General features: G+C 38.0%; 2 protein-coding genes across 3 annotated transcripts; both read right to left on the bottom strand.

Annotated features, from left to right (window-relative positions):
* Nucleotides 1-837: 837 nt before the first annotated feature.
* Nucleotides 838-5,526, bottom strand: LOC109209140 (26S protease regulatory subunit 6A homolog). Its single transcript, XM_019372333.1, has 9 exons — nucleotides 5,310-5,526; nucleotides 5,094-5,210; nucleotides 4,353-4,460; nucleotides 3,771-4,154; nucleotides 2,777-2,895; nucleotides 2,551-2,638; nucleotides 2,216-2,335; nucleotides 1,954-2,094; nucleotides 838-1,326 (listed from the first exon to the last, which is right to left on the bottom strand). The coding sequence occupies exons 1-9, from the start codon at nucleotides 5,424-5,426 to the stop codon at nucleotides 1,249-1,251; spliced, it is 1,272 nt and encodes a 423-aa protein (XP_019227878.1). The 5' UTR covers nucleotides 5,427-5,526; the 3' UTR covers nucleotides 838-1,248.
* A 12,337-nt stretch (nucleotides 5,527-17,863) lies between these two features.
* On the bottom strand, nucleotides 17,864-22,592 carry LOC109209139 (heparan-alpha-glucosaminide N-acetyltransferase). 2 transcript variants are annotated; one of them, XM_019372330.1, is made up of 13 exons: nucleotides 22,354-22,592; nucleotides 20,855-20,992; nucleotides 20,694-20,775; nucleotides 20,174-20,250; nucleotides 19,975-20,090; nucleotides 19,780-19,897; nucleotides 19,580-19,696; nucleotides 19,408-19,499; nucleotides 19,231-19,297; nucleotides 19,067-19,148; nucleotides 18,883-18,974; nucleotides 18,401-18,544; nucleotides 17,864-18,189 (listed from the first exon to the last, which is right to left on the bottom strand). In XM_019372330.1, the coding sequence occupies exons 1-13, from the start codon at nucleotides 22,501-22,503 to the stop codon at nucleotides 18,043-18,045; spliced, it is 1,422 nt and encodes a 473-aa protein (XP_019227875.1). In that variant the 5' UTR covers nucleotides 22,504-22,592; the 3' UTR covers nucleotides 17,864-18,042. The 2 variants fall into 2 exon arrangements, with proteins under 2 accessions (XP_019227875.1, XP_019227876.1); XM_019372331.1 differs by having other exon boundaries at nucleotides 20,855-21,027; nucleotides 22,354-22,441.
* Nucleotides 22,593-24,372: the final 1,780 nt, after the last annotated feature.

The following is a 24,372-nucleotide window of genomic DNA, read 5'->3' as shown; positions in this document are numbered from 1 at the left end:
CCACCCCCATCTCCAACTCCATCTTCCGATGTCAAAGAAGACCCCTTCCGACCAATCCCCTTCTATCTCCTTGCCTCTCACGAGAAAGGCTGATGACCGACAGTCCATGACAAAAACTTGGAGACCACCGTAAAAGAAAGAGATGACCGGAGTCGACGGTGGTTGGAACATATTCCGGTGATCTTTTTCTTATTTATTTTCTCCTCCATGGCCCCCTCCCCCACAAAACACTCTATTACAACTTATCAGACCTAATAATGGTGAACACTTATTTTTGCGTTTCAATTGCTTTGTTTAATGCCGGATTTATGAGATTCGACTATTTTCTTTTGTGGCTCTAGTCGCTTCAATGAGGAAACCCAATCTTTTTTCCTCTTTGGGTTTTCCTATTTTGATGGTTTCAGAGGCCCCATTACTCTCAAGCTGAGAACATTTCAGTATTTCATCAGCATGGGAACTTCAGCTTCACCATGGTGGATTTCAAAGAAATGTTTAGCTACAGAGCTAATGTCTAATTTTGCTTCTGTAATATCTTGTCAGAACTATTTTTTGAAACTTTACAACAAAAACGATTTTTGTTGCTGAAGATGTTCAGGTGGTGTTGTCATCGACAGATAGTGTTGAAACTAGGTGGCGAATAGTGTTTATGGGCGGTGAAAATGGCAGAATAAGTTGAGATGATTTGCCGATGGGTTTGTTTGGGCAGAAGGTAAGGAATTAGGATGATTTGGAGAAGAAAGGGTGAGGAAAAGTGGGCTCCACTGGTGAAATTTCTTCTATCACATGTGGCATATACACAAATGCTCAACGAATGCTGGTAATCTACAAGGTTGGAGCTGCAACAAAATCATCCCCCGTCATAATTCATAAGCACGTAGAATATCCTACAACAGATCTTAAGTATTTGGGTAGCTCTCGTCCAAAGCTAACGATCTACTCAGAGAATCTGGGTCATTAAGTTATACAATAGGAAAATATAAAAAGAACAAATTCAAGAAGAGATTCACACACTAGAAGAACCTTTCTGATATCAACAATCATCAAGAAAATCTTCCATTCATTCCCCCTCACCGCTCTCCAGAAAGAAAGAACAGTGAAAGCAAAGGGGTTGGGAGGGGGCAGTGAAGGGCATGGCAGTTGCAACGTCAAGAGGGAAAGAGAAGAGGTAGGTGGTGTAGGGCATTTCAGCAGCCATATCAACTTTGAAAAGCTAAAAGCAGCCATATCTCTTTGGCACCTCTGATCAGTTTAGGCATAGTAGTTTAAGCTGGCTTTCTTCTTGGCTTGAACTTGAATGATACCTTCGTTGAAGTCTTCATGTGTAACCTGCAAGAGAGCGGACACAGAATTAGATGGCTTGCAAACCTAAAAAGAATGGGGATTCTGTTTTGCCACGGTTGATTAGCCTCCCCAAGACGAACTTCGACATGTACAAGTATAGAGAGAGCACCACATATCTTTTTTAATTATGAAATATAGATCATCATATGTATTAGTCACCACTGAACTGCAAGAAGGGCAGACGTAACGGACCAGTTCAATTTAATTAGTATTATTATGAATATAATCCAAATATCTATCAGACCAAGGTAGAAGCCTAAACTTTATCATGTGCTTAAAAAAGAATATGCGCTTTATGTAACTATATAACTGTTGGGAAGGATAATATTTTTTGAAAAGCAATCGGATTTCATTTTTACCTTTTAGCCAAAGCACTTGAAATTTCTTAAAACACATGTCAATTTCTTAAAACTTATTCATCTTTAAGATCATTTAAATTTCTCAAGCTTCTGGTATCATCAAAAACTTGAACTGCTTGAGCTTTTTAAGCCCCCTAACATGATGAGATGCAGAATTTAAGTCAAACATCATAAAGATAATAGCCAGACCATCAGCCCAACTATGCACATATTTGGGGGAGCACGCATGCAATGTAGGAGAGAGAATAGAGACCTCGGTGGCATCGCGACGAAGTGCTAGCATGCCTGCCTCAACACATACAGCTTTCAATTGTGCCCCATTAAAATCATCTGTTGATCGAGCCAATTCTTCAAAATTAACGTCTGGGTTAACATTCATCTTTCTGGAGTGGATCTGCAGTTGGAAAAGAACCAAAAGACGTTAAAAGCAAAATACTCAAGAACTCATTTCATAGTAGCTAACCAAGGCAAGGGAAAGAGAAATGATCTGAGACATGTTTAGCAGAGTACCCCACCTGCAAGATCCTAGCCCTGGCTTCCTCTGTTGGGTGGGGGAACTCAATCTTACGATCCAATCGACCAGATCTCATCAAAGCAGGATCCAAAATATCAGCTCTGTTTGTTGCAGCTATTACCTGAAGTGAACAAAGAGACCAAAACAGTTTAATAAAAATGTATAGAAGCAGAAAACTGAAGATCTGTTCTTTTAGCCTTTGCAGTTATTCTCAGCTAAAATATTGAAACCACATACAAGGTAATTTTTTGGACAGGAAAATCATGCTCAAGATCCGAACCACAAAGTTGGACTAAAAAAAGGTGTATACATAAATAGTTATAAGTCGACAAGAACCTTAATCCGATCATCACTGCTAAAACCATCAAGCTGATTAAGTAACTCCAACATAGTTCGTTGGACCTCTCGATCCCCACTAACTTCGCTGCAAAATAACAACATTACGTAGTTAGATTAACTCCAACATAGTTTCTTAGCTAATATGTTTACTGAGACGGGGGATATTATGGCATGCAAGGTTAAGTATATATTTGTGCAAAGCAAATCAAAGTATATAGTGTACCTATCAAAACGCTTTGTGCCTATGGCATCAATCTCATCAATGAAAATAATGCAAGGTGATTTCTCCTTTGCCAGCTCAAAAGCATCACGGACAAGTTTTGCGCCATCTCCAATGAACATCTAAAGTTAGCACAAGCATTAATCAGCAGCCCAATTGTGTAAAAATTTCAAATTGCGTACGCAAAATTGTAAATATTCAATGTAGCAGTTGACAGTAAACTTCAGAAAGCCAATCAATAATATGATAAATGCCAAATAATTGCATGATCACAAGTTCACAACATGAATTCAAATTGTCTTTTTGGACAGTTAACTATAGGAAATCATTTGATGAGCTTAAACTAACATGCCATCAGTTACCAATCAGAAAAACAAAAAAAATGCTGACATGTTCAGTATTTAGAACTAGAGATAGCAAATCGTAAAGGTGAGTGATATAGATAAACCCTGTTCCTGATAAGATTACTAGCAAAAAGGGAGATGGCATAGCCTAACCACCGTGGATAGTAGATGGTTATGGTTACTTAATATCCTGACTGTACACTAACCTTTATACCTAGGATCACTTATATATCTGTAATAACTGCATGTAAATCTAACCTAAAGTTTTTACGAAGTCATAAGCTTTTTTTTTCTTCAAATAATCACGAGTAAGTTTAAATGAGAACGCATGCCATGACCAAACTTTTAAGCATAATATCAATAATAAAAATGCTTTCTGGAAGTAGATCTTTTTATTTTTGATAAGTGAGGAGCTTCGTGGAAGTAGATCTAATCCTCACGTTTCAGACAAAATCAAATCGAGAGCTCTAGGATCTGAATAGGTGTAATTTCAAAGAGACAAGTATACTTTACAGCAATTCTTAGTCAAAATACCAGGACCAATGAAAAGAGCAAAAAAACTAGGTTCCCACCTATCCAGCACAAGAGAGTTAAAATTCAAATAAATCTAATGCAATTAAACACAGTAGGCTTAAAAGCCGAAAAAGATCTACCTGCACGAGCTGGGGTCCAGCTAGCTTAAGAAAAGTAGCATTCGTCTGTGCAGCACAGGCTCGGGCCATGAGTGTTTTCCCAGTCCCTGGAGGCCCATACAAAAGGACTCCCTTTGGAGGACGAACACCTAATTTCTGGAATCGTTCTTTGTGTGTCATAGGCAAAACAATTGCCTCGACAAGTTCTTGAATCTGTTTCTCCAAGCCTCCAATATCATTGTAGTCTTCAGTTGGCTTTTCATCAACTTCCATTGCCTTAACCCGAGAGTCATATTCAGATGGCAAGGTATCCAATATCAAATAACTGTCTTTGTTTACTCCAACAAGATCACCAGGTTTCAAATTGTCAGGATCAACAAGGCCAACGACAGGCAAGAAAATTGTCTGAATTGGCAATAGAGAACAGTTCAATTTAGCATCTACAGAGAATATAACCTAAAGAAGCTGTCGAAGAAGGATTACGCAGAACAGCAGGAAAGTTGGGCTCCATCCAGGAGAAGTAGAAAAAGAGAGTTTGGATAGTAATAACTACAATATATACCTAGAAAGCAAATGATATAATCCTATGATTCGTCACCTCACCTGACGCGTGGACGTTTTCAGTACAACACACTTTCCCTTCCTTTGTGAGTCGAGATCAATATTTGCACCATCCTCCTCAGCTTCTTCCTCTGGATTCATCTCCAAAATCTGTAAGATACCAGAATTAAATGTGCTTCAAAGCTAAATTTATCTCTTCCACCAACACATATTCTTAATACCCAAAAAAAAGGAAAAAGAAAAAGAATCAAAATTTGCAATCTCACAGTTCAACGTGTTAAAAAAAAACCTGAGATTACTGGGGAACAGATTCAAGCACTCAAGAAAAGGAAGCAGAAGCACAGCAGTCACTCTCCTCTGTCCTGCCCAATTTATGTTCCTCTAACCCATCTTCCAATTTCCCTATCTATCTGATCCCGAAAATGCAATTTCGGCACTTAAATTGACACTAAATAAATTTTCTTTTTTGAACTCTCCAATCAATTGAACAATATAATACTGCAAAGACAATCAAATACAAGTACATAATATATGCATACATAGCATGTCAGCATCGTAATTGGGTGAATTTTAGTCCATAGTATCATAGTAACGGTACAGTGTTAGTTTTCGTGACAATAAATTAGTCCGCAAAAGAAATACATGAAATCAGAATCCATAGCACATCCTACAAGTTGTAAAGCCTCTTAGTTGAAAACGTAATGTAGCCAATCGCCATATGTAAATATAACTTGCTAAAGATAGGCGTCAAAGCAAGATATTGAGAAAAACATAATGACTGACCTCAACAATGTTGCCGACCAAGTAAGGAAGTTGTTTATTGAGCTTAATTTTCTCTTGATTCTCCTTTATCTTCTCCTTGAAGGAATCCACCTCTAGATTCGTCCTCTGTAGCTCTTCCTATAAATTCACCATTCAAGTCAAATAGTCAAAAATCGAAACCGTAAAAACAAAAGCATTCAACAAACAGAATATTAACTCCGAGAGATCGGTAGGTACCCTAATGATTCGAATTTCATTGTCGAGAAGGCGAGAAGCCCTAATAATATCATCAGTGGACATAGCATGGAGCTGATCGTCTTCGAAGTTGCTATCCTCAGCCATCGCCGTTGCCATCGAATCTTCTATAGAGATAGAGCTTGTGTTTGAATGTGAAATCCGGGGAGAAAACGGAGTTAGAGAGTTGATCTGTGTAGCTTGTACAATCAGAAAGCTTTATATTCTCTTGTTTTATTGTCAGTCTTCTTCTCCAAGAAAATTTAGGGCCTAACGGGCCGTCTCGACACAGTTCGAGTTAGTCTATCATTGGCCCAACCCACGAGTAGAGGCCCGTTTATAGCAAACGCCAAGTGAAAATTGATCACTTCTTTGTTTTTCAATTTTTCTTCTTTTAGTTTATACTCCATCCGCTTCCTTTTTATATAACTATATTTGATCAGAGTAGAGTAAGAGTTCAAAAAAATTGAAAACTTTTGATACGTTAGTTAAGTATAGTCAAACTTTTTATAACAGGTTGAACATTTTTTTGTTGCTATATTCAGGGGCGGACACAACTATTTCCAATGCCGTTCCACATCTAGTTTACTAATGTAACAACAACATATCCAATATCTTTTCGCATGTGGGGTCTGAATAATGTGTACGCAGAACTTATTCCTACCTGATAAAGGAAGAAATGTTGTTTCCAATAGACTCTCGGCTTACAAAAGGCGAGGAGGAGGAGGAAAAGAAAAGAAGAAAAAAGAAAAAAAAGGGTCCACATCTAGTTTACTGAGCTCATTAATTGATTAAACAAGTAATTAAGGGGATGATAATATTGACGAGTCCGGAACCCAATTGTGGTTCTTTTGAACTCAAAATACCGAAAAAAACTTGGTGACCAAAGTATATAAAACGTGCTTTTGAACTGCGCTGTACCTTAACGTCCGTTTGGGACGTTAAGGTAAAACGCCTTTTAAAAAGACGTTTTATATAAAACGCCTTTATACGTTTTACCTTTTCTGATTGGACGTTCATATAAAACGTGGTTTATTAAGGCGTTTTATATAAAACGCCTTAATAAACCACGTTTTGCCTCTTCATATACCCGTCCCCTTCCCTTCCCCCACGTCAAACCAGAATCCCCCCCCCCCCCCCAATTTAAAATTGAACCAGCGGTCCCCCCCCCCCCCATTAACGAGATAAAAAACTCGAGTGGACCCCACCCGTCCCATAAAAAGTATAGAGTGTTGGTCCCACATCCTAGTTAAGGCCTTCTCTCGTTGTGGTTGCTCGTTTCGGACTAAAATCTCCAATTCTTTAACTTTTCAAAAAACATAAATCGGGGTATTCCGATTTAGTTTTTGTTGAAACTCGTATAAAAAATGCATATTAGTTGTTTTACATGTGTTCTATGTTGTTGTTTTTTTTTTGCGATTAAACTGGTATGTTATTTTTATCCGAACTTAGATATTAGTGTGCTAAAAAATATGTTTCAATTGAGAAATTATTATTATTTGCTTAAAAAATGTTAATAAGTTACTTTTTACTGTTGTATATGTATTTTCGTGAATGTTTTGTAATTAAATGTATTTGTTGGTTTTTATCTGGTTTATTTATATATATATATATATATATATATTTTGCTTAAAGACTAGTTATATAGTGTCCTTTTAGGGTAGTAAAATGTAATGCCTTTTAGCGTAGTAAAATGTAGCGCCTTTTAGCGTAGTAAAATATTGTGCCTTTTAGCGTAGTTTCCCTGTAGTTTAAGTATCTCTTATACTCAAAAATACATCAAAATAACTGATAGATCAAACACAAACTCTATCTAATTATAATCAATGATCGTATAAAAATAACATGAGAAAAGAACAATATTTTTCCGGATATCTTGGGAAGTGCACGGTTAGCCACTAATAACACATGTATTTACTTTTAAGCCACTGTTTAAAATGTCTTTAGTCTTTAGCCACTGCTTTAATAAACTTTACCTGCCCGGACGAAAATACCCTTCTGCTCATAAAGTTCAAGACCAAGTGTCCTTAACTTTTGAACTTGCAACTCTAAGTTCAGGACTTCAGGACTACATGTCCTTAACTTTTGAACTTGCAACTCTAAGTTCACGACTTCAGGACTACATGTCCTTAACTTTTGAACTTGGAACTCGAAGTTCAGGACCACTTGTCCTTAAGTTCTGTGCTTGTAACTCTAAGTTAAGGACTACTTGTCCTTAACTTTTGAACTTGTAAATCTAAGTTCAGGACCTATTGTCCTTAACTTTTGAGCTTGTTAGTCTAAGTTCAGGACCAAGTGTCCTTAACTTTTGAGCTTGTTAGTCTAAGTTTATGACCTATTGTCCTTAACTATTGGGCTTCTTAGCCTAAGTTCAGGACCTATTGTCCTTAACTTTTGAGCTTGTTAGTCTAAGTTTAGGACCTATTGTCCTTAACTTTTGAGCTTGTTAGTCTAAGTTCAGGACTTCAGCACCTATTGTCCTTAACTTTTGAACTTGTAACTGTAAGTTCGGGACCTATTGTCCTTAATTTTTGAGCTTGTTAGTCTAAGTTCAGGACCACATGTCATTAACTTTTGAACTTGTAATTCTAAGTTCAGGACCAAGTGTCCTTAACTTTTGAAATTGAAACTCGAAGTTAAAGACCAATGTTCGAGGAGTAGGCCTTGTATTTTCCTTTGACTCAATCTCCCATTCTCCATTAACTACATACTCTGGCATAGCTTTTCTGAGATCATAAAAAAGGAGTCACTTTTCAACGACAAAGACAAAGCAAAATATACAGGAAAAAGACGATGAAGAAAAAGAAAAAAAATGGAGGTTGGGAATGGAAGAAGAATATGCAGAGAGAATATCCCATAAAGAATATGCAGAGAGAATAGTCCAGAAAGAGAATCCGAAAATGGCGTGTCTATCCAACCTGTGATACCACTATATTTCCGTTTGGGAAGGAAAGGGTAACAACGTCCTTTCATATTAATTTTAATAAACAAGTGGCTACTTTTGCTCAGCATTAAAAATGCTGGATAAAAAGTAAATACCGCTTTAAATAGTGGCTACCCCATACAATTTTTACTATCCTGGTGCTATTGGCCCTAAAATATCAAGCCTGGAATCGATATGTGAATATTTAGTAATTAAATATTATATAATTATAAAAATTAATTATTTAATTTACAAACAAATATATAAAATTATAAAACTAACACATACAAGAATTCAGGATATCTTTATTCTACTGGGCCGCAAATATTGAGCCTGGAACTCATAAGTGAATATTTAATAATTAAATTTTGTATAATTATAAAAACTAATATTTAATTTACAAACAAACATATAAAATTATAATAAAACTAATACATACAAGAATTCATGATATCTTGGTGCTACTGGGCCTCAAATATCGAGCTTGGAACCCATATGTGAATATTTAATAATTAATATTGTATAATTATAAAAATTTATTTAATTTACAAACAAACATATAAAATTATAAAACTAACATGTAAATTAATAAAACTAACACATACAAGAATTCAGGATATCTTGGTGCTATTAGGCCTCAAATATCGAGCCTGGAACCCTTATGTGAATACATAATAATTAAATATTATATATTTATAAAAATTAATTATTTAATTTACAAACAAACATATAAAATTATAAAACTAACATGTAATTAAGGTTGTTTAATTTACACTAGACAACATGGAGGTGCCGCCATCAAGCGATGAGCTACTGTCGTTACAGGGCGATCATAGGTCCTCCCACATATGCGAGGGAGAGTTATTGACCCAGACTCTTCGCGTCAGGAGAGTGGACGACATGTGAGACTTTCTGAATGGCAGAGTTCTCCATCCCCGTGTAGTCACACGCCTGCGGGAGACGGGCTTCTACAGGATTTTAGAGATCGGGCAGCTGCAGCTCGATTGGTCTTTGGTCACGGCCCTGATAGAGCGGTGGCGACCGGAGACATACACATTCGACCTGCCCATTGGCGAGGCCACCATCACACTACAGGACGTGGAGGTTTTATTGGGTTACCCGTTGATGGACACCCCGTTGCTCTACCGCATGGCATGAGAGTGATGACAGGTGTGCAGTACCTGGACATGCTGCAGCGACTCACTGGTTTCCGGCCACAGGATGAGAATGTACTGGCTGGGACGAGTCGTTTTCCGTTGACGACTATTCGAGAGTATTTGGAGGCATTGCATCCTGACATCGATGGCGATACACCGGATTATCATGTTCACCGTTATACGAGGTTGCTGCTACTCCTTATGTTTGGAGGGGTCTTGTTCCCGATCACTTCGGGGAACCTAGTCAGCTTGAGATTTCTTCATCATCTTGAGCAGCTAGATGATTTACCCCAGTACAGCTGGGGTGCTGCTATTCTCGCCTACTTGTACAGGCAGATGTGCCGGGCGAGCATGGGCACCCAGCGTGACGTTGCTGGATTTTTGCCGCTACTACAGGTGACAACATATTCAAATACTCTATTCATTTAACATACCTAGTAAAAATATATCTTAAATTTTACGTCAACTTTTTATGTTAGGTTTGGGCCTGGGAACGGTTCCTGCAGTTGTAGCCACCTTTACCACCATTAGATCCGGATGTACCACCTCCGTTGCTCCCTCTAGCTAGGAGGTGGGTTCTCCGACGGGGACATACGCGTGAGTACGAGGCTCGGCATAATCTCTCATTGTGCAGGGATATCTTGGATTTGCTGGAGGGCGCACGGGTAAATGTATATCTATGTTTACTTGTCATAGCTTCACATGTGTTGCGTATACTCGCGTTTTCTGTTGTTACTTAATAGTTCACCTGGACGCCATACAGCGACGCGTTGATAGCTGGCTTGCCCGGTTATTGCTCGGCCGGGTGACTTATGTGGGGCTCTTCCGTCCCGTTGATCTGTCTTGATACTGTGGAGCATCATGCCATCGAGCGGGTACTTCGCCAATTTGGCCGTCCGCAGCTCGTACCGACACCACCCACTTGGCAGACCACACATTACCAGCGGGATGATCGTTCCAGGGTGGACGATGCATATTTAGCATGGATAGAGGAGCAGATCGATACTTGGGACCGGCGATTTGACATAATTCCGCCCCCTTCACCGTGTCGGCCGGATATTGAGCATGATTATATGGGCTGGTACCGCGGCGTTACCCGACTTTTTGTCGAGAATCCCGTTCATCGAGCTGGCGGTCGGTACGTTCCATACGCCGGGAGGCACGAGGCACAGGTATGTTATTTGGTATTCTTACTTATAACTGTGACCTAGCGTTCCGTAATTTATATTTTACATGTTGTGCAGGCTATTGGCCTACATTTATTCCACAAGTTGGGACTGCAGATGCAGCAGCATGCCGGCAAGGGAGCGGCCATTTTGCACGAGTATGGCCGGCAGGTTACAGAGCTGGCTGCCCGGACACTGCAGCAAGCCCGAGAGGACGAGCGCTTAGTGCACGTCCCTGCTTATGTGGCGCCAGAGCACTACCATCGAGGTAGGCCTGTCCCACGAGGTAGGGGAGCACGAGGCAGGGCTGTCCCACGAGGCAGGTGTACCCCACAAGGCAGGGGTGCCCTACGAGGTAAGGTTGTCCCACGAGGTTGTAGGGGCCGGCGAGGAGGTGGTCCCCAGCAAGGGGGCATTAAGGCACCTGTTGAGGACGTTGGAGCTGATCTGCCGGGTGACCTCCATCAGCCAGACGAGCATCACAGCAGCATGCCATCATTCAGCCTTCAACTGCCTTTCACTCCAACGACTTCGCAGGTGACCCCGTCAGATCCATTGTTGCTCACGGGCACGAGCATTACCAGAGTTGATTGGGAGCAGTACTTTTCAGGCCCATCGACCGCTATTGAGGATCGGCTGACCCGAGATGTGGATGGTGGGCGCCGACTGAGTTATGGCTCATCATCGACGGGTGTTGGGGATCTTTCACAAGCGCAGGTATGTTTGTATTACTATTAAATTTAAATTTGTTTTTATCTCATTGATTCCCCATAAATAACTTTATAATTTTCTTACTAAGGCTTCATCCCCACCCGCCACGGAGGCCACTTTGTGCGATGCTGACTAAGATGCGACGGATGCTTATATTCAGGAACCCGACGAGACCATGGTAAGATAATTTAAAATTATTTTGACTTAACACGTACATTACTAATATATATTTTCATATACTGAGCTGACTTATTCTTTTGTAGGTTGCTGATGGACCGACGGCCTCTTTTACCGATCCTGCCAGCACTATTGACGATCATGCTGCAGCGCATCCTGCGATAAAGAGGCGACATGATGAGGATGATCCTGATAGCATATCTGGGCGGGATGGGATGCGCCTCAGGCCAGCCGCTGCATTGAAGCACACAGGTTGTGGGACACATTAATTTTTTTTTGTATTTTATGTAAATATTATTTTATGTAAATAATAACAATAATTTTTTATGTTTACATTATATGCGCATTTTGTTTTTATTTCTCCGTTTCTTCTTTATTTTAATACTACAACACAAACACAAACATAGCAACTTAACATAATTTAAATTCAGTACTACTAATGAAAACACATGACACGGGAAACATAAAGATAAAGTACTACACTCAACACATTCATGTCATTGTTTAGTCACGACCGTCTATTATTCTCTGCTCCAACCACTTAAATTTCTCTTCCAGCTTATTTTTTTCTTCTTCCGCCTCTTTTAGTTTCTCCTTCAACTCCGCAATTTCTCGTTTATACATAATCTCATATTCCCCCTTTATATTTGGACAAATCATGATAATACTGCAAAGACTCTTTGTAGCATTCCTGCTTACAGGGTTCATCAAACCATACCTCAAAATTGCAAAAATTTCCGTTGTTGCCTCCAAACCTGTTCACACACATCCAGTATCTGCGCCCAATTTGACCATCATCCCAACGGTCCGCCAACATACAACGTTTGCCACATTGGCACATTGGTACATAAATGCGTTCAGACATTTGTTAAAGCGAAAAAAAAAGCCCTGCTTTTATGAAAAGTTTTGCTATTTGTTATGGTTAAGCGCTGAAAATAACTAGAATGCGCCCGTTATTTATAAGCAAGACAACACACATAACTTAGTATTTAACCGCGCTATGCTAACACATAACGTAGTATTTAACCGCGCTATGCTTCGCGTGTTAAAGATTTTTTCGGATGCAAAATAGCTTTTTTGCAGGGGGACAGCTTTTCAGATCGACAAGACAACATACATAACGTAGTATTTAACCGCGCTATATATTCTCACACATAACATAGTATTTAACCGCGCTATGCTTCGCGTTTTAGAGATTCTTTCTGATACAAAATAGCTTTTTCGCAGTCGGGCAGCTTTTCAGATCGACAAGACAACACACATAACGTAGTATTAACCGCGCTATATATATTCATATATTCGTCAAACATCTTCCTCATCTGACAGTGTAGTTTTCTAATAATTTTAGAGTGAAATTCGAATACAAACGTAAAAAAATTCCGTTTTTTATCCAATACTATTTTTGATTACATGAATGAGAGAGAGAAATTCATTAATTTACTCAACTGAAAAATGTCAAAATATCAATAAGATTTAACAACAATGGAAATATTATTTTATTTGATACATCTTGCAACATAAACAAGTACATACACTTATTACAACCACATTACGAAAATAAAACACTACGTGTATCCTTGATTGTTGGGCACATTAGATGTACTTCCACCAGGAGCTGGATTACCACCGCCACCTAAACCAGCTGAAGGACATTTACGACGGTCGTGTTCTGTTTGCGAGCATATGCCATATTTACGCGCATAAACTGTATCACCAACATCCATTTGGTTCTGTATACGCGTTCTTTTTTGCACTTGTAGCTTACGCAAATAGTCCTTGTTACACATCATTTTAAATAATTCCGGTGGTCAATATTGCTCAGCACCCACTGGCTGCAACTGCCCACTATACGTGTTTAAGTATGCGGCAACACTGTATTGCCTATCAACATAGTTGGTTGGCCCTAAACCTGTATGTTGAAAGCACTTCATGACATGTGAGCACGGCATATGGTAGATGGACCATTTCTCACAAGAACACAACCTGCTGGCTATATTTACGGTGTGTATATTATTCCCCCGGTGTTGATGGATGGCGGTGATGTTTGGCTATAATTCCATACTTTTAGTGCATTACTTACTTTACATTTTGATGTTTTAATGCTAAATTGTATTATATTTATGCTTAATTGAGTTTATTTTATATATAAATATTTTGAAAATAAAATTTAGGAGCAAAGTAAATATTTAATGTGTTTTTTATACACTACAAATGTGGGATCATTAATTATGCAATTGTGAAGAGCATTAAGTGGAGGAAATTGAAGACAATTGCAAACAAAAAAAGAAAAAAAGCAAAGAAACGAAAAAAATGGAAAAAGTTAGGCAATCCAAAGTTTTGCAGCAACTGAAACAAAGTTCCAGACTAGGCGAGCAATTTTCCTCACGTTTTGCCTCGCGAGGTCCAGTGCGAGGTTCATCGCACGTTCCGCGTTGCGACGTGCCTTTCCGAGTTTGAGGCAATTTTGTCTCCTTTTCTGTCTTGGACTTGGTTATTTTGTCTAGGCTTTTTCTATACTTATAAATAGTCTTTAAACAAAATTTTTATACAACTTTTGACGAAGGGAAAGCACAGAGCCGCCGTGGAGGCCGGAATTCATCGGGTTTCATCTTTTCTTCCACCAAACTTAGTAATTTTTATGTTTCTTTGTATGATTTGTTGTCTTGCTACCATGTCTATGTGGAGCTAAACTTCACGTTCTAGGGTTGTGGTTCTTTCATGACTATTGTTATTCGGATATTGATTTTGATTTCTTAGTTTATCATATTGGTTTATTTATTTAATCCTGCACTTAATTATTTGATTGCTTGATCACCAATTGAATACTATCTACGAATCTACTGTTGAACTCGAAAGTGGGAATTTTAGATTACATATAGGATTGAATAGAGCAAGTTCTTGAACCTGGGCATCGGGGAACGGATTCGCAATTAGGATAGACATATACCTAATTGCCTTGCTTGGTTGATTTACAGGAATTATAAATGCGTTCTTGTTGATTCTAACTCCATAGACATATAGGCGTTAGGTTAGCTTGAATAGGCAAGTAAGAACTCGACAGATTCTTATGAGCAATATTAACCCTGTCAACCAATAAACTAGATAAATTAGTTAGTCAATTCAATTGAAGAATACAATAGGAATGTTAGATAGCCCATAACCCTAGATCGTTTTCATTACATTGATATCATAAAAATTTGCTCTTTCTCTGTTCAAAGTTCATTATTTATTTTAATTAGTTTAGAACCAAATACTTCTAGGTTTAATTCTTGTTTAGATAATTAGGATAGTCTAATTTAGTTAATAGTTAATCACAAGTCCTTGTGGGTTCGACATCCGACTTTTAGTCACTTTATTACTTGACGATCACGTATATTTGCGTATGCGTTTGGCCGCAACAAGCTACGAACTTCAAAAATATTTCGCTCGTTGCAATACTGTAAAAATGAACGCCAATGTGCTCGCCTCCTGTATTTCTCAAATCTTTTCATTGGTATTGGCATAAATTCAACACCCCTATCCATCAATTCTGATGCACCTCTATGCCTTTCAACAAACTTCTCCGCCATCTGTTTGCATGACATCCGCACCATGGCAGTGACAGGCAATCCACGTGCAGACTTCAATAACCCGTTGAAAGACTCCGACACATTTGTAGTCAGGGTTCCCCATCGTCTGCCACCATCCGCATGCAATGTCCACTTGTGAAGCTCATGTCGCATCAACCAATGTAGGCTCTTTTGTCTAACTGCCGGATCGATTTCATGCGCCTCCTGAATTTGTACTCCTGGTAATCAGTTGCAGCCATCCACATTAAATCATGCAAGTCCTTGTTGGGATATTTCTTCTGGAAATTGGCCTTCAGGTGCCTCACACAGTAATGGTGGTATGCATAGGGTTCCTGCCATTCAGGCAAATGCTCTACGGAACTTAACATACCACCATGCCGATCAGATATTAGACAAATACCTGAACGTTATTTGACAACGTGCTGCTTCAAGTGGTTCAAAAATAACGTCAACGTCTCTTGGCTTTCATTGGCACAAATGGAAAAAGCTAGTGGAAATATTTGTCCATTGGCATCTACTGCAATGGCGATCAACATCTTAATATCATACTTTCCATAGACATGAGTACCGTCTATGGAAATTACCGGACGACAATGCACAAAACCATCAATTGCTGGTTTAAATACCCAGAACACGTATCTGAATATATATTCCGGTATTCCTGCACTCCGCTCAAGCTTTCATTTAACAACAGTCCCGGGGTTAAAGTATATTTCAATGCGGCCATGTACCTGGGTAGAGATGCAAATGACTTATCCCAGTTACCATAAACAATTTGAAATGCACGTTTGCGCCCGAGATATGCCTTTCTTTTGGTAATAGTACACCCATATTCCCGGTGGACGGATGTAATACACTCTTTGATCTTGTACCTTATGGACGCTTCAATGTGTGGAATCAGTTTAAGAGAAATCAAGTCAACATCCAAGTTGAAGTGATTCCCATTGAATGTGTCCATTTCACAATTGTGGGTGCCAATATATTTACCCACTTTCCACAACCCTGTTTTCTTCTTGCTCGCACGCAGTATCCAATGACAACCCGTAAACCATCTACGGCAAATAACTTTGTATACATCCTGACTTGACTCCCATACCATCATCAGGAAAAAGCATGCTCTTTGCCAGCACCGTTGGTCTTGACTCATCCCACATTGCTGTCCGAATTTCGTCAAAATCCCTTGTGAGGGCATCCACATCTGGCATACTTGGCAAATGATCAAGGTAGGTAATATGCCTTGAATGAAACGACACGTGGGACTCGTACACTCTTGGTCTAACGGGATGTGGAGCATGCTCCCTCGTCAAATCAGGTTTGACATTCTCTTCCTCCTCATCATCACCCTCGTCAGGGAAGGGTGTGTCATCTCCACACTCATCGGCATTGTTGTCATAATCACTATTATCTTCCTGACTCTGCGCATCTGCCAAATCCCGAGTAAATACGTCGTCTACGGGCAACTGAGTGAGGACAGGACTATCAAGTTGCTCGTTTTCACTGCACAAAAAACAAAATAATAAGCTACTCAAATTGATAAATACATTACATATAGCTATATCACTTCACTTACAAGTCGTAATGTGTTGACATTCCATGATTGACATTATCATGTTGGTGATAACTCCCGGATGGACCACCGTGATCCAGCACACCAAAATTACGCAGATTCCAACTGGGCGTGGGTTCATAACTTATAAAATTCATATCTGGACGGTACCCCATGTGGAATATATGAGCGTTAATAAAAATTCAATACAACAAAAATAAACATCGTAACACAAAGGAAAATTAAAGTTTACCAGTCGTCTTGTGGATTATGTAAAGTAGGAGAGAAATTATTTCCTCGCTCCTCATTTGCCCGTGGAGATAAGTTTAGATCCAGCCAAACTCTTTCAGCCGGAACCTTTCGGCTAAAACTGCTCCAGAATAACCACCCGATGATTGAGGGTTATCCCTGCTTTGCGCAACCTCATTATTGCGAACGTCTTCAACCTTCACGTACATTTCCAACATTTTTCTCAAAATAAGTTCCCGGTATTCATCCAGAGTCCCCAAAAAATCTCTCAGAGTTTCATCATCCTCGATGTTAAACTTAGTGTAACAAGCAACCCCTTGCGGGGTCACAGAGTAGGGATATCTTCCGTTTATTTTAAGATTCACCGAACGTTTGCTCAACCTCATTTTATTACATAACAACGATACCAGTCTATCGTACTCCATTGTAAGTGGCAACTTAACATGACTCTATGGAGATAAACTATAGCTCACTGAGTTATTCGCCACCACAACCTCAACCCCCCCCCCCCCCCCCCCGAATATAATGAAACCCTTACTTTTCGCTCTTCAGACATTATGAAAAAAAAACTTGAGAATTTAATAAGAAGAAAAATTTATCAGGAGTTGAGTATATTTCTGAATGAATTTTTGCAAAACCTTTAACCTCCTTAAATAAGGCAATGCCCAATCCAGGGGGGTCAAAATTTGGAAGTAAAATGCTTTTTAAAAGGGTGTTTTACCCATTTGAATTATTGTCATGTCAGTTAAGCGCAGAAGAGTTATTCGTGGGCCCACAAAATAGGTAAAACGTATTAAAAAAGGCGTTTTACCTTAACGTCCACGTTAAGGTAAAACACGGTTCAAAAGCACATTTTATATACTTTGGTCACCAAGTTTTTTTTTAACCTATATCGGTATTTTGAGTCGAAAAGAACCACGTTCCGGACTCTAATATTGACAGAGGGTCAAGTGTAACGTCACATCGTATCTAGTTAAAAGTTTGCAAGTGCAGTTAGACATTCAAAGGTTTTTCAATTTTAAGTGTTTTTTTAAAAACATTTATCAGAAAGACCAAGGATGAAAGCAATCCCTATTCTGTCTATCTTGTTGGATAATTCAACAAGAAAGTTCACATAAACTTGAAGAATTGACATGAATTCCAATGGAAATATTGCTTCTTTTTTATTTTACAAGCAATAACCAATGAAATCATTTGTACTGCAAGATGTACTGCAGAAGATGCAGGTTTCATCAGAACTAAAGCTTCCAATATATGCCAAATCGATGAAGTAGGCCAGCAACGATAGCCCAGAACAGAATCTCCGCAAAGATGACATAAAGAAGAGTTCCTACTCTTGTTGAATGCCATACTCCAATGAAAATGTGCTTCTTTATCCAATATATCTGCAAATGTTGAGAGTTTCAGTTTACTTAAACAGCAATGAACTGATACAGGATAAACATAGTACCAAGATCTCATTTACTTTCAGTTTCATCTGTCAAATTAACTTTGCTATCAAGCCATTTGTGTATGGCTATTTTAAGGTCTAACCAACTATGTGTAGACAAAGGAACTGCAGAATATCAAAATAGAGAAGAGTAATGAAAGAAGTACCAGTGTGTTATGAGGATCCTCGTAGTACCAGCCGTTGATGAAGCCTGCAAATATTCCACTGGCGGCCATTACATAAACAAGCATGGCATTCATGCCAATCCATTCCAGTGGCAGAAATACATACTTCAAGTTCAAAATGTCAACCTGTATCGCAAAAGAAAAGATTAGGATAAAAAACTTGAGAATCTTGCAACAGTAATCATGCATCAGAATGTTGTCATCCGAAGATCTCTTGTTAAAAATTACACAATTCTTCAAAATTCCAGCTACATTCTCATTGATGAAAACCATAAGACTTGAAAATTTGGAATGTCAACTTGAACCTTGAGAATTTTTGTTCCTAATAATGCATTTCAGAGGCAAGTGTGATTTAGCTGTAAAGGTCTATACATCCCAAATTCTAATGTCCCAAATCGATCAGTTCAATTTGTAGCACAGAATAATAATACAAGTGATCAGATTTTACAAGACTACTAGTGTACCAGAATGTAGAAAGCAGAGAACACTAACGCGGCTGCTCCTGAGGTTACACAGACATAGCTGAAGGTGTATAGTTGCTTATTTAAAGGAATAGCTGCATTCAACACCACAGCCAAATAAAAAAATGAGGAAGATAAGAAAAAGAGGTAAAATAAATAGCTAGCCCTGAGTCCACTCCAATTTTACCATCAGTGAAATGGAGGATAATTCCTAAAACCAAAAGAGCTACGCCCATGACAACCCAATGCAAAAGTCTGCATGTGTGATCCTGAAATTTCATCAAAATCTGAATATCAGTAACTTTGCTGTAATTTGGTGAGATGGTCATGTCTAGAAGATTTTGACTTAACCTTCATATGGATAAGGACATGTCCAAAATGAACTCCAACGATAGTAGAGAGAATAGCAGAAATTGAGCTTTAGCCATAAACCAGACAAGAAACTTGAACATTAGCAAGTAGGCATCAATGTATCCAAAATTAAAGGTATTTCCAGTTTAAAGAATTGTCAATATTTGCATCTTTTACCTCAGAATTCCTTCAGGTTCAAAAGGTGCCAAACACCATGATGGTGCATCATCCCTAAAAGGTCCCTCATATGGGGAATTTTTAGTGCATGCCTGAAATGAAAGATCATCAAAAATAGACGATTGATAAAGAAGAACAAGAATTAAGAGAATAGAAATTTTTTTGCGAATACCTTAGATCTCTTCCAAGCAGGACGCGAATACATGTGATTGATTCCAAGTACTTGTCTGTCAATATAACCCACTGCATTGCAAGGAGGATCCAAATTTCCTCTCACATTGCAAGTAACCTAACACCAAAATCAAATTCTTAGACTTGTAACGGAAAAAAATATTAGAGGTGAATTTGGAACGTGGAACGATTGAAACTCACAGTTAAAGTCTTCCCAAAATCAACACTGTCCGGGTTCTGGACAACAAAATGCCAGTCAGGAACGTATGTTGCGTATAATGTGGCCAAGTAAACTAGTAAAACAGACGCTCCAATAACCCTGAAATAATGGAGAATGTGTTCAGCTCTAACTTGGAGAACCTTAATGCTATCACCACTTTAAGTAATAATACTCACCATTGCAAATAGTATATCTTGAATATGGAGAACCATCGAGTTGATAGTTCCTTGGGTTGGGCTTGTCTTGTTGTTATTTCTACCATTGCCACTACCAAGTAAGCGAGAGCAATTCTCTAGAAAGATAAAAAGCAGAAAAATTATCACCAATACAAGATAACAGCATTCAGAAAAAGGGGGTGGGATCAAATACTGTTACCTGGAGAATGCCGCACCACCTTATCCTATTCATGTCGACACCATATTTTAGCTTGTCAAGATCATGGAAATATCCCCCTTTACAATTCACAAGATGAAGTTAGGATCGTAATGACTTTGGGAAGAAGAAAGATGAGATGCAAGACCAGTGAATTCCCACTGACTTTTTCTCTAGGACAGTTACCACATGGCTGAGACTTTCTATCCGTAGCCAAACACAATTCTGTTTCCTAAAGGGAAGCTAACAACTAAATGTCATTACTGATCATTCGTTCTGAATGAATGGCTAAATTCCAAATATGGCATGGTCTGGGATAGATAGCCATTAGAAAGGATAAAGGATTTGTAAATTCATCCGAGCTAATACATAGTTTGCAATAGCAAAAGTTGGCAGAATCAGAAGCTTGTTAACACTTGGCCTAGATTTTCTATGCTATATAGGATATCAATAGAATGCATATCTCCTTAATTTTGCAAATTGAAAAGGAAGAATAAAAGAAAAAGAAAGAAAGAGAATTGACCTTGTAAAAGGAGGCCCCAAAACAGAAGTTTGAGAGTCCTTAGTATCACCTTTCTGATGGCCACTAGCTTTTCTGGTATTTTCTACAGAATAAGCACCAATGAGTAGGAACTACTACTTCAGTTTATATTCTTATAAATGGGAATAAAACGCGGAGAGAACCTTGAGAGCAAGTGCGATGGCCATTCCCACAATAAACAGAAAGAATGGCATCACAAAATCTGCAAGATTGCAACCGTTCCATGGTGCATGCCCAATCATAGGCCATTCTCCTCCAGCATCATCAACCAACACCATCAGCTACAAATTCGACAAACCCCAGCAAGTTCTCAAGGCTACAATGATGATGTTTGATTTACATCCATATACATTTAGCAGACTACTATAATTTAGTCCAACCAAATAATGAGACAAAGAAAACTACTTCTTAAGATTATACATGAGGTAATGAAAAAATGATAATATTGAAATTCCTTCTACAGGACAAATAGGATACAGAATATCTTCATTTATTTTTTGATAAGCACGATACAGAATGAATTATCACAGTAACGCCTCTCAAAACTATGCAAGTGTTGAATAAAGAGAACATACTTCTTGGTTTGTTCCTAAAATTCTCATCTAGTGTTCAATAAAGAGAACATAATTCTCAAATTAAAACAAACTCAATTCTCAGGCATGCGGGCTTCAACTGTTTTTTTCTCTCCAGATGTCAAGTGTAAATAAGATATTAATGCCTTTCATGTTTTACTCCAGATGTTGGGGGATCATTTTTAATCCTATAGACAGGTTCCAACATTTCATAGAACCTTTAACAATAGGTAACCAATAAGCTACAAGCCTACAACTTTGACATCCAATACCAAACTTGAATTACATAATCCACTAAGAGAGGTGGATTCGCTGATACATATATATAGAACTAAAAGTTTTGTCCTTGAGGATTTGGTTTAGTCGTAATGAAACAACATATTATGTGTGGGTTTGGGCATGTTACGAAGTGAATCCTGCGCAGACATAGTCTGGTATGTAAGTTGGGAGGAGGGTAGATTATTATTAAAACATGTTTACGGATACTCTGGAAACACAATAAGCGAGTATAAATTAGTTGTAAAATACGTTCGTAGTCACATCACTAAGCACAAGATAGCTCAATACTCGCACACGAACAAAAGAAAAATTAACTTGTCAATGTAAATCAGAGGCATCAGAGGCGTACATTTTTAATTATTCTATGGGCGATTATGTGAAGACAAAAATGAAATAAGCTTAGTCAAGCTGAGAGAGTCCAATTCAGTCTGTTATCCTAAGTAAATTAAGATATGTATCTGTCTACCCTCCAGCAGAAATGCTAGGGTGTAGAGAGAAATATGAATCTGACTGCCCTCTTTACGGTTACGCAGATACAGCTTGCAATCCTTAGTCCGTTGGACTCGAGTTTTATGTGTAAATTGCAATCAACATTTCTTTTTATAAAAATATATAGATATATACTAAATTCGCAGCCATTGTTATAAAAACCATGAGTGCAGGAGTCCTTTACACCAAAACTTAATTGTTATCACAACTATTGTATGAGTCTATTTTAGAGAACCTTGGTGGTTTCAATAGTCCAGGCCAAGAAAGCCATAAGAAGAAATAGATGGCCAAATTAAACTTACTGCAACAGTTAGGCCTCTGAAAATATCAAGGGAAGCCACTCGCTTTGTTTTTTGAGGCTTTACTTCTTGTTTCTCCATTTCTGGAGCTTCAACTATGACATGCTGCTGCTGGTCACGCTGTGCCATATCTACTTTGATATCAGCCATCATCAACTACACCAATGGCACAAGGGAATAGGGAATAGTAACTCAGCAGCTCAATAGAAATGAGGATAGGAATCTTTTGAAGACGAAAAAGATATTACAACTAGAATCGGTTTGTTAATTTTGTCTGTATCCGACAATCAGTTTGTCTTTATACGATTGCGTGACCGTCCTGGACTAGATTCAATTATAGGATAAGTTATCTTGGACCCATTGTATTAATTGAAGTCTTTCGTGAAACCTCAAACAAAGATAACTGGAAAAAACTAACCCGTCGCACCCCACTACGCTTTCCAGAAACATGCTTCATGGCAAATGAATGACAAAAATACAAGTAAAAGTAATCATATTTTAAAGGACAACTCGTCCAAAAATTTGCATGCTTAAAAACTACTATAAAGATAATATAAATATAAAATAATCACAACTTTTTATTTTTAAAAAGAGTTAATACCCTAAAATCCACCTAAACTATCATGTTTTTGTCAGTTTTCTACTTAAACTATTCAGTGTCCCTGGAACCCCCCTAAACTATATTGCCCTTTATATTAAAAACCCCTCATTGCATTTCTACTTAAACTATTCAGTGTCCCTAGACCCCCCTAAACTATATTGCCCTTTATATTAAAAACCCCTCATTGCATTCTTAGAGCTGCGTGTAGTACACGCTCAAAAAGTGTGCCATGTAGCACTACACGTGGCTATTCAACTCAGCCTAAAACCCGCCTAAACTCTCACCATCTTATCAGTTACCTACTTAAAGTATCTAGTGTCCCCAAAACACCCCTGAACTATATTCCCCTATATATTAAAATCCCATATTGCGTCTGTCTAACTATATTAACTTATGAGTTTTAAAGAGTTTTTTATACGGTTTACCCATTATGTATTATTCTGGGATGATTGATTAATTTTATGAGTTTTGGCCAAAATAATATTAATGCAGTATGTTAATTTTAGGTTTAATTGTGATTGTGCTTTATGTAAACTCCAATTAAATAAGTCATTTATATTCATTTTGTAGCACAAGAAAATATAAATAAAGGCATATAGTATTTCTTAAAAATCATCTTATATTACTTAAAAAGGATTACACAAAATAAAAATTCGCAAATAAAAATTCAATTGGCCAACAAATACAATTACATTCTCTAATTTCAGATTACGTAAAGAAGGTTCAAGATATTCAACTTTATTCTCTACAAGGTGTTGAGTTTAATAAGAATATTTAAATTGGTATTCTTTCAACAATATGTGTAAGAAATGAAAGAAGACTAAAACAAGAAAGAGAATAAATCATTTCAGAGGAAACAAGAGAAGGAGAAATTTTTTTCAGAGGAAACCCATATGGCAAATTGAAGAAAAAAGGTTAAAAAATGAAGAAGAAGGTGAAAAATAAAGAAGAAATGTAAAAAAATGGAAAAATGGTTAAAAAATAAGGAAGAAAGGTGGATATAACTAAAATATGGAGAATATTTATTAAAAGAATTAAATGTGAAAGAGGGTTAGGCTAATTAGCCATTATTTTCTATCATCTAAGCCATTTTGATGGCTTTTTTTAGCTGTCACGCGCTCCCAAGCAAGTGTTTGCACACGTTATGCCAGGTCAGCAACGAGAGAGTTTTAATACGAAGGACAATATAGTTCAGGGGGTTTTTGGGAGCACTGAATAGTTTAAGTAAAAAACTGACAAAAATGTTATAGTTTAAGGGGGTTTTAGGGTATTAACTCTTTTAAAAAACTCTTCTTTGGAGAAGTATCAGTAAAAAAAAAAAAATTATCTTCATAAGAAAAACAGTAAATAAAGTTTGCCTCCCAAATCATAATAATACCATTCAACTAGAGTTTTAAATAAAATAAAAGTAAAAAGGGGGG

Source organism: Nicotiana attenuata, unplaced genomic scaffold, assembly GCF_001879085.1.
Source record: "Nicotiana attenuata strain UT unplaced genomic scaffold, NIATTr2, whole genome shotgun sequence".
NCBI classification, from domain to species: Eukaryota; Viridiplantae; Streptophyta; class Magnoliopsida; order Solanales; family Solanaceae; genus Nicotiana; species Nicotiana attenuata.
The sequence above is the reverse complement of the archived record's forward strand: the minus strand, read 5'-3'. Positions and strand labels throughout refer to the sequence as shown.

What these genes read in the sequence shown, in the direction of transcription:
- LOC109209140 (XM_019372333.1), bottom strand. Translation starts at nt 5,426, where the DNA reads ATGGCAACGGCGATGGCTGAGGATAGCAACTTCGAAGACGATCAGCTC. An exon ending in TGGTCGGCAACATTGTTGAG is followed by an intron (nt 4,461 to 5,093) that starts GTCAGTCATTAT and finishes GGTATCTTACAG; the next exon opens with ATTTTGGAGATGAATCCAGA. An exon ending in GCAGTGATGATCGGATTAAG is followed by an intron (nt 2,336 to 2,550) that starts GTTCTTGTCGAC and finishes TGTTCACTTCAG; the next exon opens with GTAATAGCTGCAACAAACAG.
- LOC109209139 (XM_019372330.1), bottom strand. Translation starts at nt 22,503, where the DNA reads ATGATGGCTGATATCAAAGTAGATATGGCACAGCGTGACCAGCAGCAG. An exon ending in GAACCTGAAGGAATTCTGAG is followed by an intron (nt 19,298 to 19,407) that starts GTAAAAGATGCA and finishes TTATGGCTAAAG; the next exon opens with CTCAATTTCTGCTATTCTCT. An exon ending in ATGTCCTTATCCATATGAAG is followed by an intron (nt 19,149 to 19,230) that starts GTTAAGTCAAAA and finishes ATGAAATTTCAG; the next exon opens with GATCACACATGCAGACTTTT.